The sequence below is a fragment of the Mus musculus genome, chromosome 15 (genome assembly GCF_000001635.26).
Source record: "Mus musculus strain C57BL/6J chromosome 15, GRCm38.p6 C57BL/6J".
In the NCBI taxonomy this organism is placed as follows: Eukaryota; Metazoa; Chordata; class Mammalia; order Rodentia; family Muridae; genus Mus; species Mus musculus.
The window spans coordinates 38014924-38029175 of record NC_000081.6 but is presented as its reverse complement, the minus strand read 5'-3'; the positions used below and the strand labels follow the sequence as shown (position 1 = coordinate 38029175).

Below are 14252 nucleotides of genomic sequence, written 5' to 3'. Positions count from 1 at the left end.
GATATGTAATTTACAATTTCATTGCATGAATTTTCCTCAATAGTGTTGTATGTATGTATGTATGTATGTATGTATGTATGTATGTATGTTAGTTAAATAAGGCTCTAAAGTTAACCTTTCAAAGTGTATTTTTAGGGGATACCAGTATTATTTGTAGGAAAAGTTCATTGTAAAGAGAATATTGGTTGTATTTCCTATAGAATTTAAACCTGAAGATTGAATGAAACTGGATGCAGCTATTTACTAATAAAGTTATGAGTAAGGTGTAAATAAATAGAAGTTGCAGGTCCGTCCTGAGCTGAGAAAGACATTGCTGAGGAGCTGCACACCAGCAGTACTTACACGACTAAGTCACTTTAGGTTTCCTTAACGGACTGCTTTGCTGCTTTTTGACCCATTTATGTTTGTCTCTCCTCCCCCCCCAGGGGTGTTGTTCCTTTCAGTCAAAGGAAGAAAATGTTAGAGAAAGCTAGAGCAAAAAATAAAAAGCCCAAATCCAGTGCTGGTATTTCTTCCATGCCAAACATCACTGTTGGAACTCAGGTAAGTGGTTAGAATTGAGCCTGTCTAAATGGCTGTTTCTTTAAAAAAACAAACAAACAAAAAAAAACCAAACCAATTGTCTCCCCTTATGCCTTTCTGTAGGTGAGCGTTGCTAAGCGTTCTGGGTTGAGTAGAGGGTCGTAGAGTGTCAGAGCTGTATCAGCCTTCTTTCAGAGAGAGAAGCAACATTCTGTAGATTCTTGTTTCATGACTGTAGGAGTTTTCCTACAGAGCAGGGTTTCCTTATTGGCCTAGCTTCAAGAATTACTTAGTGCTTTTCCATTGCAGAGCCTGAATGACTCTTATAAGAGTATTGGCTGAGGTTGTCCTAGCTGTGAGCCTGGGTATGTATGTGATTGACAGCCTAGGGGAGTCTTAGAGGTGAGCAGGCTGAAAGTCTACTCTGGGGGGCATTGTCAGGAAGAGGCCGCTTCCAATCCCTGCATTTCTTTCTATCTATTGTTGTTTCAAGGCTCTGAGGTGGTATGTTGGAATATATTTTCTAACATAATCGAAGTGTAGGAGCCTTGGAGGCCTCATGTCCCTTTTATTTCTCAGTTTTTTATTTATGTGCAGTTGATTATCTCTGAATGCCTCACACAGAGTACAGCAAATTGAATGAGGGAGACAATAAGATAGTAAGAGTTTAGTAAAAATGGGTTGTCAATGACTGTTAATTTGGTGACCTGAGTTTGAATCTGGAGCTCCATAGAGTAGAGGGAGAAAAACACTTGTACCAAGTCCCTAATCTCCATATGGACACCATGGCATGTGTGCATGCCATGTATGATATAAAAGGACTTTGAAAGGCTGGAGAGAACCCAGTGGTTAGAAGTGTCCACTCTGGAGCATCCCTGTTTGGCAGCTTGTCACTCCTGGTGGCTCCTGCTCTACATGCTTGCACGCCATCTTCTGGACATTGCAAGTACCTGCACTCATGAGCACATACCCATGCAGACACACAAATACATAATTTTAAAAAAAGCAAAGAGTTTTGAAGAGATCATCAAAAAGTAACTTTGAACTGTTGCCACTAATATTTTTGCTGCTTTTGATTTTATTGCTATTGTAAAACAGTTTAAAGCTTTTTAGTTGTAGTTACTAACATATTTACTCATTATTAAAATGATATTACCCACAGAATTAAAAGATTTTGGGGATATTGATGTGTGAGAGCAGAAGGAGACTGATGGATATTTATCTTTTATGATAAAATTTAGTATTTATCATAGCAAGTGTACCGTGTAAAGCTTCAAGTGTGTCCTGGTCCATGAGATTTGGGACAAGTATGGAATTTTATTACATAACAGCCTGCCTACCTCCTCATGCTGCATTTTCATTTCAGGTTCCTTTTCAGCACTAAAATGTACCATTACCCCACTCTCTGTGTGTCAAGAAATAGTCATACTGAGTCCCAGCTTTCCTGGACTGGTTCCTTTGTTTGTGGCTCTGTCTCCTTACCTCTGCCTAATCTATTAGTGTCTTGTTCTGAGTTGTTCATCTCCCAGATAGAAATGTCAGCTCTGTGCAGTTTTCCCTAAGTGTAGTTTTCAGCACTTCCCTAAGGTGCTTTGAACAAGGTCTCTTCTATGTGAGCACTAATTATTAGTGACTAATCTTACAGACAGGACATAGCAGCTGTTTAAAGAACAAGTGACAACTTCACGGCTGGCAGGGGAGGTGGGACAAAGGAGCTTGAAGAAGGAAACAGGTTTGATCTATGTAGTTCTAGACTTACCTGTTTTTATTTTATATGTATGAATATTTTGCCTGCATGTGTGTATTGCATCATGTGTGTGCCTGGTGCTGGTTGAAGCCAGTAGAATATGTTGAATTCTTGGATCTGGAGTTACAGATGATTGTGAGCTGCCATGTGGGTGCTTGCAACCAAATACAGGTTCTCTGTAGGAACAATGCTCCTAATTGTTGAGCCATATTTAGTCCAGTGGTTTCTAACCTTTGGGGCCGAGTGAACCTTTAACAGCAATCATTTAATACCTTAGGAAAACACAGATATTGTGGTTCATAACAGTAGCAAAGTCACAAAGTAGCAATGAAAATAAGTTTATAGTTTGGGTTCATCACAACATGGGTTGACTCCAAATAGGAGAGAGGTTGAAGTGCTAGGAAGGTTGATGACCACTGCTCTAGACCAAAGGGAAATTTTAAGTTGGTAACAAACCGCTGAAGGATAGAACACATCAAAGTACCTTGAGGTACAAGGAAGATTTTGTTTTAAAACCAGAGGTTTATGGAGCCACAGAATTGTACACATTGACTTTCTGACAACAGAAAGAACTGTTGGTCCCCTGCATCCATAGATCTTAATAGTTGAGAATTATGCATTTACTATTAATTAAACACTGCTGGCCCAGACTTTGATTTGTTTCTTGTCTTTGAGGCACATTTGTTGTAAGAAGATGCTAATAAAGAATTTCAGTTAATAATAGTCGAAGTTTTAATTTCAGTTAAAGTGCTTTTGTTGACCATTTTTGGGGCTCTAAGCTTTGACTGGTTTTATTTTTGTAGTAAGGCTAAGTTGGAGTTTATTAGGGATAGGTTTGTGGGGGAGTTTTGTGTATTTTCTTGAAATGGAGTCTCACCTTGAAGCTCTGACTGCCCTGAAACTTGCTTGCAACTTGCCATGTAGATTAGATGCCCCTGCCTCCTGAAACTCAAAGAGATGCCCTTGCCTCTGCCTCCTGAAACTCAGAGATGTCCCTGCCTCTGCCTCCTGAGTGCTAATATTAAAAGAATGCACCATCATTCCTGGCAAGAATAGCTTTTAGTATGAATGTAGGTAGGTGCAGTCACTAAATGTCAGGGAGAGATGTTTAAGAGAAGGTAGCAGCATACTTTGCAGTAGCTAGTTTTGGTTTGTGTTGGAAGGTGGCAGTTAGGACAAATGTTTCCCGAAAGTTTCTGGCTAGACATTTTTCCAAGTTCCAAGTTTGCTTTAGAGACTATTTATGCCAAAACCTGTAGTTGATGATGTGGGGTTGTTGAGAACTGAGTCACTGCTGTGGTTTGTTTGCCAGTGTTACTTTGGAGGCCAGCTGCCCGCCCGCCCCATAACTGCCCCATGAATGAACCTCTGGCTTTTTTTTAAGCTTTAGAGTATTATAGCCTTAGTTCTACAAGGTCCTACAGTGAGAAATTTGTAGGTCATTGGCAATTGACCTGACCTATAAACCCCTGATGCCAAGGTTAGTATTTATTTATTTGTTTGTTTGTTTATTTAGGAGTCTTACTTATTTTGGCTTTACTGAGGCATTTCTTCTATCTTATCCTTGTGAATGCTGGGATACAGGCTGAGCTGCATGCCAGACTCCTTTAAAAGATTACATTGTCCATTGAAGGCTAAGGGAAACATCCCTAGAGATGCCTATGGAGCATCAGAATTAAGGAGAAAAAGTTACAGATGACGTGGAGCAGAGAAAAGTGTAGTTGTTTTCTTCTCTTGTGCTTAATTTCCCTTTGGTAGAATGACTGACACTGTCTCTGTGAATTCAGTGATTCATTCCTAGCAGACAGGCTGACGGCACTGCTCGTTAGTTATAGGAATATTGGATGGAGAAGGGTACAGTACATCCTTGTTGCTTTTGAGTTTGTGTTAGAAAACACAGCAAGTCTACTTTCCTGCACGTTTGAACTGATTCTCGTTCTATCTGTCATCCTGACCGATTTTCTTTGTTTGCTAGGTGTGCTTGAGAAATAACCCTCTCTACCATGCTGGAGCGGTTGCCTTTTCAATTAGTGCTGGCATTCCTAAAGTTGGTGTCTTGATGGAGTCAGTATGGAATATGAATGATAGCTGTAGATTTCAACTTCGGTCTCCAGAGAGCCTGAAGAGCATGGAAAAAGCCAGCAAAACTCTTGAGACAAAGTGAGTACTGGGACCTCTGTTAGCACCTCAGCTCTTTATATGGTGGACATGATCATCAAAAATTTGATAAAGAATTGGGGAACTTGCTGAAATATTTTTTGTTTATTGTACGTTACAGTTTCTTTAAAACATTTGATTTTATGTATATGTGTGTTTTGCTTGCTGTGTGTGCTGGAAGCCAACCCTAGTCCTTTGGAAGAGCAGTAAGTGCTCTTAACGGCCGAGCCTCTTCTGAAGGCATTGTTACAGTTCCTGATGGTGGTCAGAATGGTTCTCTTTTGATGTCTTACTCTATTTTGTTTGTTTGTTTTCATTAGCCTGTGAGTTTTGCAGTGTTAATCTAGTTCCTGAGACTGTTCATCCTCTGCAGGAAAGTTGTTAGTGTAACCTGATAAAAGTGTGCTACCACCATCGTAAGATGGAAGAGTGTGTTCTTTTTGCTAAATTATGAGTACATTATACCATTTTACACATGGAAACTCGTGTTTCCACCATATATATATATATATGCATGCAAAGTTCTGAAAGTTTTGTGTTTCATGTCCAAACAAATGTAATGATTAACTTCTGATTGTTATTTCTTGTGATGCTAAAAGTGCAAGCTGAAGCTTGGAAGCCCAGAGGTTGGTTTGTCAGTAAGTTAAAAATATAACTGCTGGGCAGTGGTGGAGAGAATGCCTTTAATCCCAGTACTCTGGATTTCAAGTTCAAGACCAGCCTGGTCTACAGAAAGGGATCCAGGACAGCCACTGCTACACAGAGGAGCACTAGCTTGAAAAGCAAAAACAAAACAAGACAAAAAAACAAAAAAATAAACCTATGACACTAAAACCTAAGATTTATAGTTTTAGTGCTTTTTTTAAAAAGGAGATTCATAGGTGAGTCTCCTAGTTATATTGATATATATATATAAAAAATAAAAATAAGGACAGACCATTATACTTTTTCATATATTCTGAACTCTGTAAAGGAATTGTACTTTATATAGTACTAGGGGGTGGCCCAGCTTTGATGTATCAGTATCAGTTATTTGGGTGTGATGATCTGGGTGTATGCCTGTAGTTAACCCTAGCTAGCACTTGGGAAGCAGTGTTAGGATCTCAAGTTCATAGCCAGTCTGTTCCACATAGGGATTTCTAGGCCAGTCAGTAGCACATACACACTCTTATCTCAAAGAAGCCAGAACAAATGAACAAATAAAAAACCAAACATAACCTGTACATAAGATGAACAGAATATGGTTAAGCTCTGTAAAAGGATTTTTCAAAGTCTTCTTTGGATTTAGCAATTTCTGTCAATAAAGTTAAGTAAGATTCTATGTTGAGAACAGAGCCTTTTCTGCTTCAGTAGAAATTCCTGCCTGCCATTGAAGAACCTAACCTTCATTTAGAGTATGCTAGCCATCAGTCATTGGTCTGTGCCCGCATCTCTCTTTACCGAGCGGCAGTGCTGACTGCCTCGAGCATGGTGGTAAAACACTCTCACTTTAGAATCATTCTAGAGTTCAGATGGATGTGCTGGCTGCTCTAGTATAGTGAGTTCCAGGCCAGCCAGGACTACAGAAGGAGACCCTCTTGGGGTTTTTTGTTTGTTTGTTTGTTTTGTTTTTTCTTTTTCTTTTCATTTAGACTAAAAACTTTTTTAGTCTAAATTCAGATGAAATTCACAGTGAGAGCAGTAGGAAGCAGGAGGGTTAAGGTGAAGACTCAAATTATTTTTTATATGTGATACAGAAAATAATTTTAAAAGGTTTGTGAGCAACTAAGTAGTTATGTCTAGAAATAATTATACTTTATATAAATGTGTGCTGCCTGTAGACAGACCATCAGGGAGTTGTAGTTTTAGGTGCGTCTCCTAGAGAAGGTCTGTCTATGCTGCCGGCCTGACTTGTGGACAGCTTTGTTTATTGTGTTTATCTTCCTTATGTGCACCATGTATCTGTTTTTATTACACGGAACTGTTGCCTTAAAATACACTTGATGTTTAAAAACTATATTCATTAATAAGAATTTTGCTCTTAAGCCGGGTGGTGGTGGCGCATGCCTTTAATCCCAGCACTTGGGAGGCAGAGGTAGGCGGATTTCTGAGTTCGAGGCCAGCCTGGTCTACAGAGTGAGTTCCAGGACAGCCAGGGCTACACAGAGAAACCCTGTCTCGAAAAAAAACAAAAAGAATTTTGCTCTTTTATAAACTTGTTCCAGTAAATTGTTTGAAAGGTTCTGTTGTTTTATTTCATAGTTATAAGGAGAGTACTTTACATTTCTCATTTCAGGCCCGAGAGTAAGCAGGAACCAGTAAAAACAGAAATGGGCCCTCCACCATCACCAGCATCCACCTGCAGCGACGCGTCCTCAATTGCCAGCAGTGCATCCATGCCATACAGTAAGCTCTGTGTGTGTTGTGAATGGTCAGAGCAAGCCCCCACGCAGACAGCCAACTCACAGCATTTCAAAAGTCTCTCTTTATAGATGTTGTGTGTTCCCTTGGTGTTTTTTTTTTTTTTCCCCCAGCTTTAAGTGGAAAGACAGCATTTATGATCCAAATTGTTTCCTTTTTTATAGTTAAAGATATATAAAATTCTTTGAAACATCAATGGAAACACCTCCCCCACACACACACTACATATATAGAATATATGTTACAGTTCCTTTTGAGAACCTTACTACTTTGTATATTAGTTATGACATGATTTCAACTTGTTTTTAGAATTTATAAACCTGGGTTTAGAACTGTGTCCTAGATTTCAGGCTCCTTGAAAGTCACAGATTGAAGCCACATAGTGTTTTAAGAACATAGGATATATTCCTTTTTAAATGTAGCACACACATTTTGGCTCATTTTAGTATTTGTTTGTAATAATATTAATCTAGTTAAGCAGTAACCAGTTGTAGCTCTTCTTTGCTTAGTGTGAGTTTATTTGAAATAACAGTTTTATGTTATAAGCTCTATTCAGAAAGGGGTGACTTGAAGATCCTTCATTCCTTTGCCAGCTGTCTTTACTGGTATGGTTAGATAGACTCTATAGGTTGTTTTTATGTTTTCCCTCTGATACTGAACCTTTTGTTGTTAAGAACGACGTCGGTCAACTCCTGCCCCGAGAGAAGAGGAGAAGGTGAACGAGGAGCAGTGGCCCCTTCGGGAAGTTGTTTTTGTTGAAGATGTTAAGAACGTTCCTGTTGGCAAGGTTTGTTCAAAAGAGCTGAGAATTAGTTACTTACTACCTCATTTTGGTTCCTTGAAGGTTTTCATGGTTAGTGTCTGAGACCCCTTTCTTCAAGGCTGCCTTTAGTGGTTTCATGAGTCTGAGTTGTGCTTTAGATGGGTCTCTGTTGGAGGTGATGCTGTGGTGTATAGACTCCCCAGAGGACAGAACCCATAACAGGAATATACATAGGACTCGTTAGGATGACTTATGTGGGCCAGCTAGTCTAGCAGTGACCGCCTACTGATGGAAGGTCCAAGGAGCCAGTAGTTATTAAGTCCTTGAGGCTGCCTGTCTCAGTTGGCCTTCTGTGTATACTGGAATTTTATGAAGAAGGCTCCAATGCCAGTGAAGGAAAGTGTTTCCTTGTGAGAGCAAGCAAGCAAGCAAAGGGCAGAGTTCCCTTCTGTATCCTTTTTGTAGGCTACAGGCGGAAGGTGTCGCCCAGATTAAAAGTGGGTCTTTCCTCTTCATTTGACTTAATTAAGAAGAAATTCCTCACAGGTGTACCCAGCCCCCTGAGTTTTAGTTAATTCCTAATGTAGTCAAACTGACAACCAGGAATAGCCATCTCGTGTGCCTTGGGGAGTTGTTTTTAGGTTAATTTGTGGTAAGTTTAGATGGATAGAAAAGCTGTAGAGAGATACATTACTATTTTTCTTTTTAAAAATTTAGAGTATTTATGTGTATGTGAGGTGGGTGTGTGCATGCACTCATGAGCATGTGTGCAGGCGTGTGTGCCTGACTGTGTGGTGAATCCATTGGTACCTGGGTTACCAGACCCTTGTATGATGCTTCTGTGTTACATGCACACGGCCCTCAGGACTGTGCGGTGTGAGTCCTCAGCTGCGGAGCTTGCTTGTGTCCCAGCACAGTGCTTTCTGATAAAGTCACTGAAACTCTGAAGCTGCAGAAGGTGTTCATTTGTAGCACTAAGCTCTGTTTCCTTTGAACTACCTTGTTCTTTTTCCTCTTTTTCTTCTTCCAAGAAGCCAAGTAAATGGAAGCCATTTACTTGAATGTCATTAATTGACCCTTTTGTCCCTCAGTACAGAATTTAAATTTCTCTACAGTATAGAATATCTGGGCAGTGAAGGTTTTCTGATTGCTTTTTAGTTTTGTAAAATATAATCTTTTAAAATATGATTGTTTTCATCTGTACTCAATGGAAAGAGATAGTAAACCAAGATCTACAATTTTTAAGGGCCTTTGATTAACTGTAGCTTGACTTGGGAAAATCACACTGACTTAACCTCACAAATAAGTAGAAGAGGTGAGATTCAAGTGTCCTGCTTCCAAGCCCTGTGCTTGTCTGTCTCCATTGTTGATCTGATTTCTAGTTTGACAGCTCTGTGGCCACAAGCTGTGGATCTGGCAATTTGAATTTATTAAATAAAATATTAGTAACATATATTTGTCCCCGGTCATGCTAATCCCATTTGAAGAGCCTTGTGGCTTCCTAGGCTGCTGACATATATGGATGCAGAAAGTGTTGGGATGGATCAGTGGTGTATTTCTGTAATGCCATCCCTTTGGAGGTGGAGGCAGAAGGACCCAGAATTATTCAAGGCTATTATTATTCAGCTGCATGGTGAAGACCTGTGTAGGACACATGAAACCTGAAAAAGACCTGTTTATCAGATATTGCTGCTTAGGCAATGAGGACAGAAGATAAGAGGTTTATATGGGTGAACCTAGTTTTGGGTCAGTAAATGGCTTAACACTTGTTGTGATTAGTGGCTGTGTGAGTTGTTTCTTTCAGTTGTGATTTGTTGATATAAACAGCAAAGTTCTGTGTCCCGTGTCCGCCCCCCCCCCCCCCCCCCGTTGACATTACAATGTGGTATTCATTGATATGTTTACAAGGATTTAAGTGTCTTTAGTATTGTCAGTTGGAAAAGCAGAATTTGCATGCTTTTATAGAAGCCTTTTAAAATATTTACTAAAACTGTATCTATCTCTTATTTCTAGGTGCTGAAGGTAGATGGTGCCTATGTCGCTGTAAAGTTTCCAGGAACATCTACTAACACCACCTGTCAGAACAGCTCTGGTCCAGACGCCGACCCTTCCTCGCTCCTGCAGGACTGCAGGCTGCTTCGAATTGATGAGCTGCAGGTATGTACGCGAGTTGAGAGAATGTGGTGATGGACTCATTGAAAGTGTTACAGCGAGAGCAAAATTATGTGTGTTGTTTTGCAGGTTGTCAAAACGGGCGGCACCCCAAAAGTTCCCGACTGTTTTCAGAGGACTCCCAAAAAGCTTTGTATACCCGAGAAGACTGAAATACTAGCAGTAAATGTGGATTCCAAAGGTAAGCCTTTTATAGTTGTGTACAGTTTAGATCTTTTGAAACATACGGGACTAGGGTACAATTGTTTGAGATTTGACAGTGAAATGTGGCTGGATGTTTTTACAACTGGTGTGGGAGAGGTTAAAGTTTGTTAAATGCTTGAACTGTGGAAGACTTTGTTATTTTTCTTTTCATTTCTGTGCCTTTGAAAGGTGTCCATGCTGTTCTGAAGACTGGAAGCTGGGTTCGGTACTGTGTCTTTGATCTTGCCACAGGGAAGGCTGAACAAGAGAATAATTTCCCAACAAGCAGTGTTGCTTTTCTTGGTCAGGATGAGAGGAGTGTCGCTATCTTCACTGCTGGGCAGGTAAGAAGCTCAGCTTATCTTTTTGTTTTTTGTTGTTCATTTTTTAAAGAGCAGATACAAACTGGCACTTTTGTGCCCGTTAGGGTTTGCCTACTAGAGAATCAATGAAGGCTTTATAATACTTAGCACCTTCTGAAAGCTTGTTATTTCTAACATAGCATTAGGTAATTTTAAAATAAGTACACTTTTTGTAAAATCCATCTTGGTTTACTCTCACCCCTTTGTCTCCCCCTACTCCCCCTCCCCTTTTTGGGGAGGGGGGATGATAAGGGTCCCAAGCTTAGGCAGAACTTGAACTGTTCTATCTTGTCCTTCCAAGTACTGGAATCGGGGCATTCTTGCTCACACTAGGCTTGTGTAACCATCTGTGACTTGGAACAAGCATTATTTATTATCTTTCACCTATTGTAGGAATCTCCTATTGTTCTTCGAGATGGAAATGGTACTATCTACCCAATGGCCAAGGATTGCATGGGAGGAATACGGGATCCTGACTGGCTTGATCTCCCACCAATCAGTAGTCTTGGGATGGGTGTACATTCTTTAATAAATCTTCCTGCCAACTCAACAATCAAAAAGAAAGCAGCTATTATCATCATGGCTGTAGAGGTAATCTACCTTTTGAAATTACTTGGTATTTTAAATCAGAAGAAAATAGGTCTTAAATTCATGAAAAGATCATTCATTATCCCTTCTTTCCCTATAATAGTTTATTAATATAACACGAGGTTAGAAAAGTCGGTGATTATGATTTCTATAATTTGTCTTTAAAAAGGCGTACATATAAATACTGTTGGATAGCATATTGATGAAGAGAAATCAGGCTGGGCAAGCTTTTGAGGAAGTGATGTCTGGGGTGAGGATGAAGAGGTTGCTGTCTGTGGTACTAGGGAGATGTATTTAGCCAGGAGATGAGGGTGGTATTGGTCAGAAGGAGCAGGTAGCATGGCTGGGGAGAGCTTAGGGTGACTCTCCTTACCTGATGCACCTAAATTTGAACTGAATACCAACAGAAGAACTTTGAGTTGTGAATGACATATTTTTTTTTTAAAAGATTAGTAATAAAGTACTGGGGCTTTAGGGGCGTGGCAGAAGACAGATGTTTAGCAAATCAGATAAAGGCTAATGTTTAATCCAAGTCAAAAACAAAGCAAACTTGCACTCTTAGGAATGGGAAAAGGGGACAGGAGAGATTTGATCAACTTGAAGGAACTAGAAACTGTTAAGCTTGCTATTTGCATGGTAGTCTAGGGAGAGCCGATGAGTCTGATGTGTTTACTCTTGGGACTGGGGTGGTGAGTGGGTGGAGGAAGGTCGGGGAGATGACCTCACTTAGGTGAGGTGCGGGGCTGTGAGCTGTAGTAGTGGTGTTCTTACTAAGCTCTCCATGCAGTTTTAGCTGAAGTAGATTTAGATTTTGATTTGGTTTTACAAATAGAATCAGTAAATTTAAATTTGCTAAATGCAAGGGATCAAATTCAAGAAGAAAGAATAAAAGGTCTTGTTTTAATTATTCATTCAAAATTATCTCTATCTGTGCGTGTGCGTGTGTGTGTGTGTACATGTGTATAAGCTTGCACATGTGTACATGTATGCCAAGGTACACATTTAGAGGTCAGCACGCAGCTTTGTAGAGTTGTTTCTCTTTTTACTTGGGTTCTGGGGATGGAGCCAGAGTTGTCAGGATTCCACAACAGAACACTTCTCTCTGCTGGGCTATCTTGACAGCCAAAGGTTTGCAAGAATGAAGCTGCTATTTTTGGAGCATCTAAAGAAGTTTAGGAGGTAGAGTTAGCATAGGTTCTTTGCTTTTAGACATGTGACCTTGAGGATGTTTATCATATATCTACAAGGGCAATGGGAAATAAACAAGAAAATCAGAAATCTGAAGACTGAGAGAGACAACCAAGTTGAGTGATTTAAATGTGACATGGGTAGAGCTGCGGATTTTTTTTTAATCCCCTGTGCCCTTTGCTATAGGGTGAGTCTTGCAGCATAGCTAAGCATGACACTGACAGTGCCAGTCGGGGTTAGGTCAGAGGATGGTTATGAGCTTTCTGTAGAGTTTGGTGCCAGCCAAGTGACTAGTGTGCTGTATATCCTGGTACACAAAGCAAGGAAACACAAGTGTTACCCATGTACCATGAGGAGTATGCTGTGTACACAGAAGGAAAGGAAACCACGTGCTGCCCACATACTGGGTTTTTGGTTTCTGCAAAGGGTTTGTCTTTCGCCTCAGTTTGCCCAGAGTGAAAACGGCTTTCTCACATGTGCCAGATCCTTTAAGATTTACTGTCCCGTTTGGACAGTGAGCCCTCTAGGGCCCCTTCTTCCCCATAAGTCTAGGCAAGGGAGACTTTATTTAGGCAGGTTTCTGGCAAGGTTCAGTGCCCTTTTCTTCGTGCCTTTGTATTTTCATACATACCTGTTTGTACAAAAAATGAGTTTGCTTTTTAGAATAAAACAAGTGCTTTATAATCTATTAAGGGTTCCATAATTTTAGTTTTCATTTCTATACTATTTTTTGTTTGTTCAAAAGATTTGATTTTATATGTATATAAATATTTGCAAACATGTGTTTGTGCAGCATGTGTGTTGGTGCCGGAGGAAGCCAGAGTAGTGTCAGATCCCTTGGGACTACGAATTACAGAAGGCTATGGGCTCTGGGAACTCATTCTGGGTTCTTTGCAAAAATATCATCTATTTTTAATTGATGAGCCATCTTTCCAGTAATCAAACTACTTCTTTTTGTTGTGAGACAGCTAATGATATTTTCTATGTATACCTTACAGCATCGTTAATGTCTTTTGTAGATCTGTCATTGACTTTGGAATTTACACCCATCATGATTCCTAGAGAGTCAAAAGTTTTGTATTTCATGTATCACAATAGAATGTATCTTTTTTCCCACATTTTTTTATTAGATATTTTCTTCATTTACATTTCAAATGCTATCCCAGAAGTCCCCTAGGTCCCCCTCCCCCCTTGCTCCACTACACACCCACTCCCACTTCTTGGCCCTGGCGTTCCCCTGTACTGGAGCATATAAAGTTTGCAAGACCAAGGGGCCTCTCTTCCCAATGATGGCCCACTAGGCCAACATAATGTAACTTTTTATAAATCTTTGTTATTGTGCATACCCATGATTGTGGTGTGGTTATAGAGGTATGTATGGAAGCCAGATCACAGCTTGTGGGAGTTAATTTTCCTCACCATGTGGGTTTTGGGGATTGATCTCAGGTGGTCTGGCTTGGTAGCAAGTACTTTACCCCTGAACCTTCTCGTGGGCCCTGAAATGTAACTCTTAAAACAACGAGGTGCTGAAAAATCAGTCTGGAATAAAATATACATCCTTTGCTTAATTGGCTGACAGTATTGCTAGAGTTGTAATTTGAAAGCTGGAGTGCACCCCAGGGCGTCACCAGGCACGGTTGTGTATCACATGCAGGCATTCTCGTTCAGCTACTCAGCGTGTTGACTGCTTTTCTACTGGCTACAGGTTGAGGTGGTTTGGAATACTGAAGGCATTTCCCTCGTGTTCTTTACTTTGTTCTCGCTTGCATACTCTCTTCACAGAGTATAGATGAGTTCATTTGCCAGGCCACTTATGATCAATTTCTATTTCCTTGAAGATACCATTATATTATAGTGGCCATGAGGCAGTTCTCATGTATGTAATTTTTGACATATTTGGTGTTTAGTTTCATTGAAGTGTTTGCCCTCTTTTGCCCGAGAACAGAAGCAAACCTTAATGCAGCACATTCTCAGATGTGACTACGAGGCCTGCCGACAGTATCTCGTGAATCTGGAGCAAGCCGTGGTTTTAGAGCAGAACCTGCAGATGTTACAGACGTTCATCAGCCACAGATGTGATGGGAACCGGAACATTTTACATGCTTGTGTATCAGTTTGCTTTCCAACCAGCAATAAGGAAACTAAAGAAGAAGAGGGTAAGATTCGGAAC

At 40.3% G+C, this 14252-nt stretch overlaps 1 protein-coding gene across 10 annotated transcripts in view; it reads left to right on the top strand.

Moving 5' to 3' along the window:
- The window catches only part of Ubr5 (ubiquitin protein ligase E3 component n-recognin 5), a 111535-nt gene that overhangs the window by 49687 nt on the left and 47596 nt on the right, over nucleotides 1–14252 (top strand). For 9 of the 10 annotated variants that reach the window (XR_001781565.2, XR_383833.4, XR_383834.4 and 6 more), the window contains exons 13-21: nucleotides 426–543; nucleotides 4245–4429; nucleotides 6702–6811; nucleotides 7501–7613; nucleotides 9603–9746; nucleotides 9831–9942; nucleotides 10134–10288; nucleotides 10700–10897; nucleotides 14028–14238. Coding sequence is in view for 6 of the 10 variants with exons in the window: in NM_001112721.2 (NP_001106192.1) it covers nucleotides 426–543; nucleotides 4245–4429; nucleotides 6702–6811; nucleotides 7501–7613; nucleotides 9603–9746; nucleotides 9831–9942; nucleotides 10134–10288; nucleotides 10700–10897; nucleotides 14028–14238 (1346 nt within the window). In the remaining 4 variants the exon portion in view is untranslated. Of the gene's footprint in view, nucleotides 1–425; nucleotides 544–4244; nucleotides 4430–6701; nucleotides 6812–7500; nucleotides 7614–9600; nucleotides 9747–9830; nucleotides 9943–10133; nucleotides 10289–10699; nucleotides 10898–14027; nucleotides 14239–14252 lie in introns of those variants that run through there. The other variant, XM_030248763.1, reaches the window with a different exon arrangement.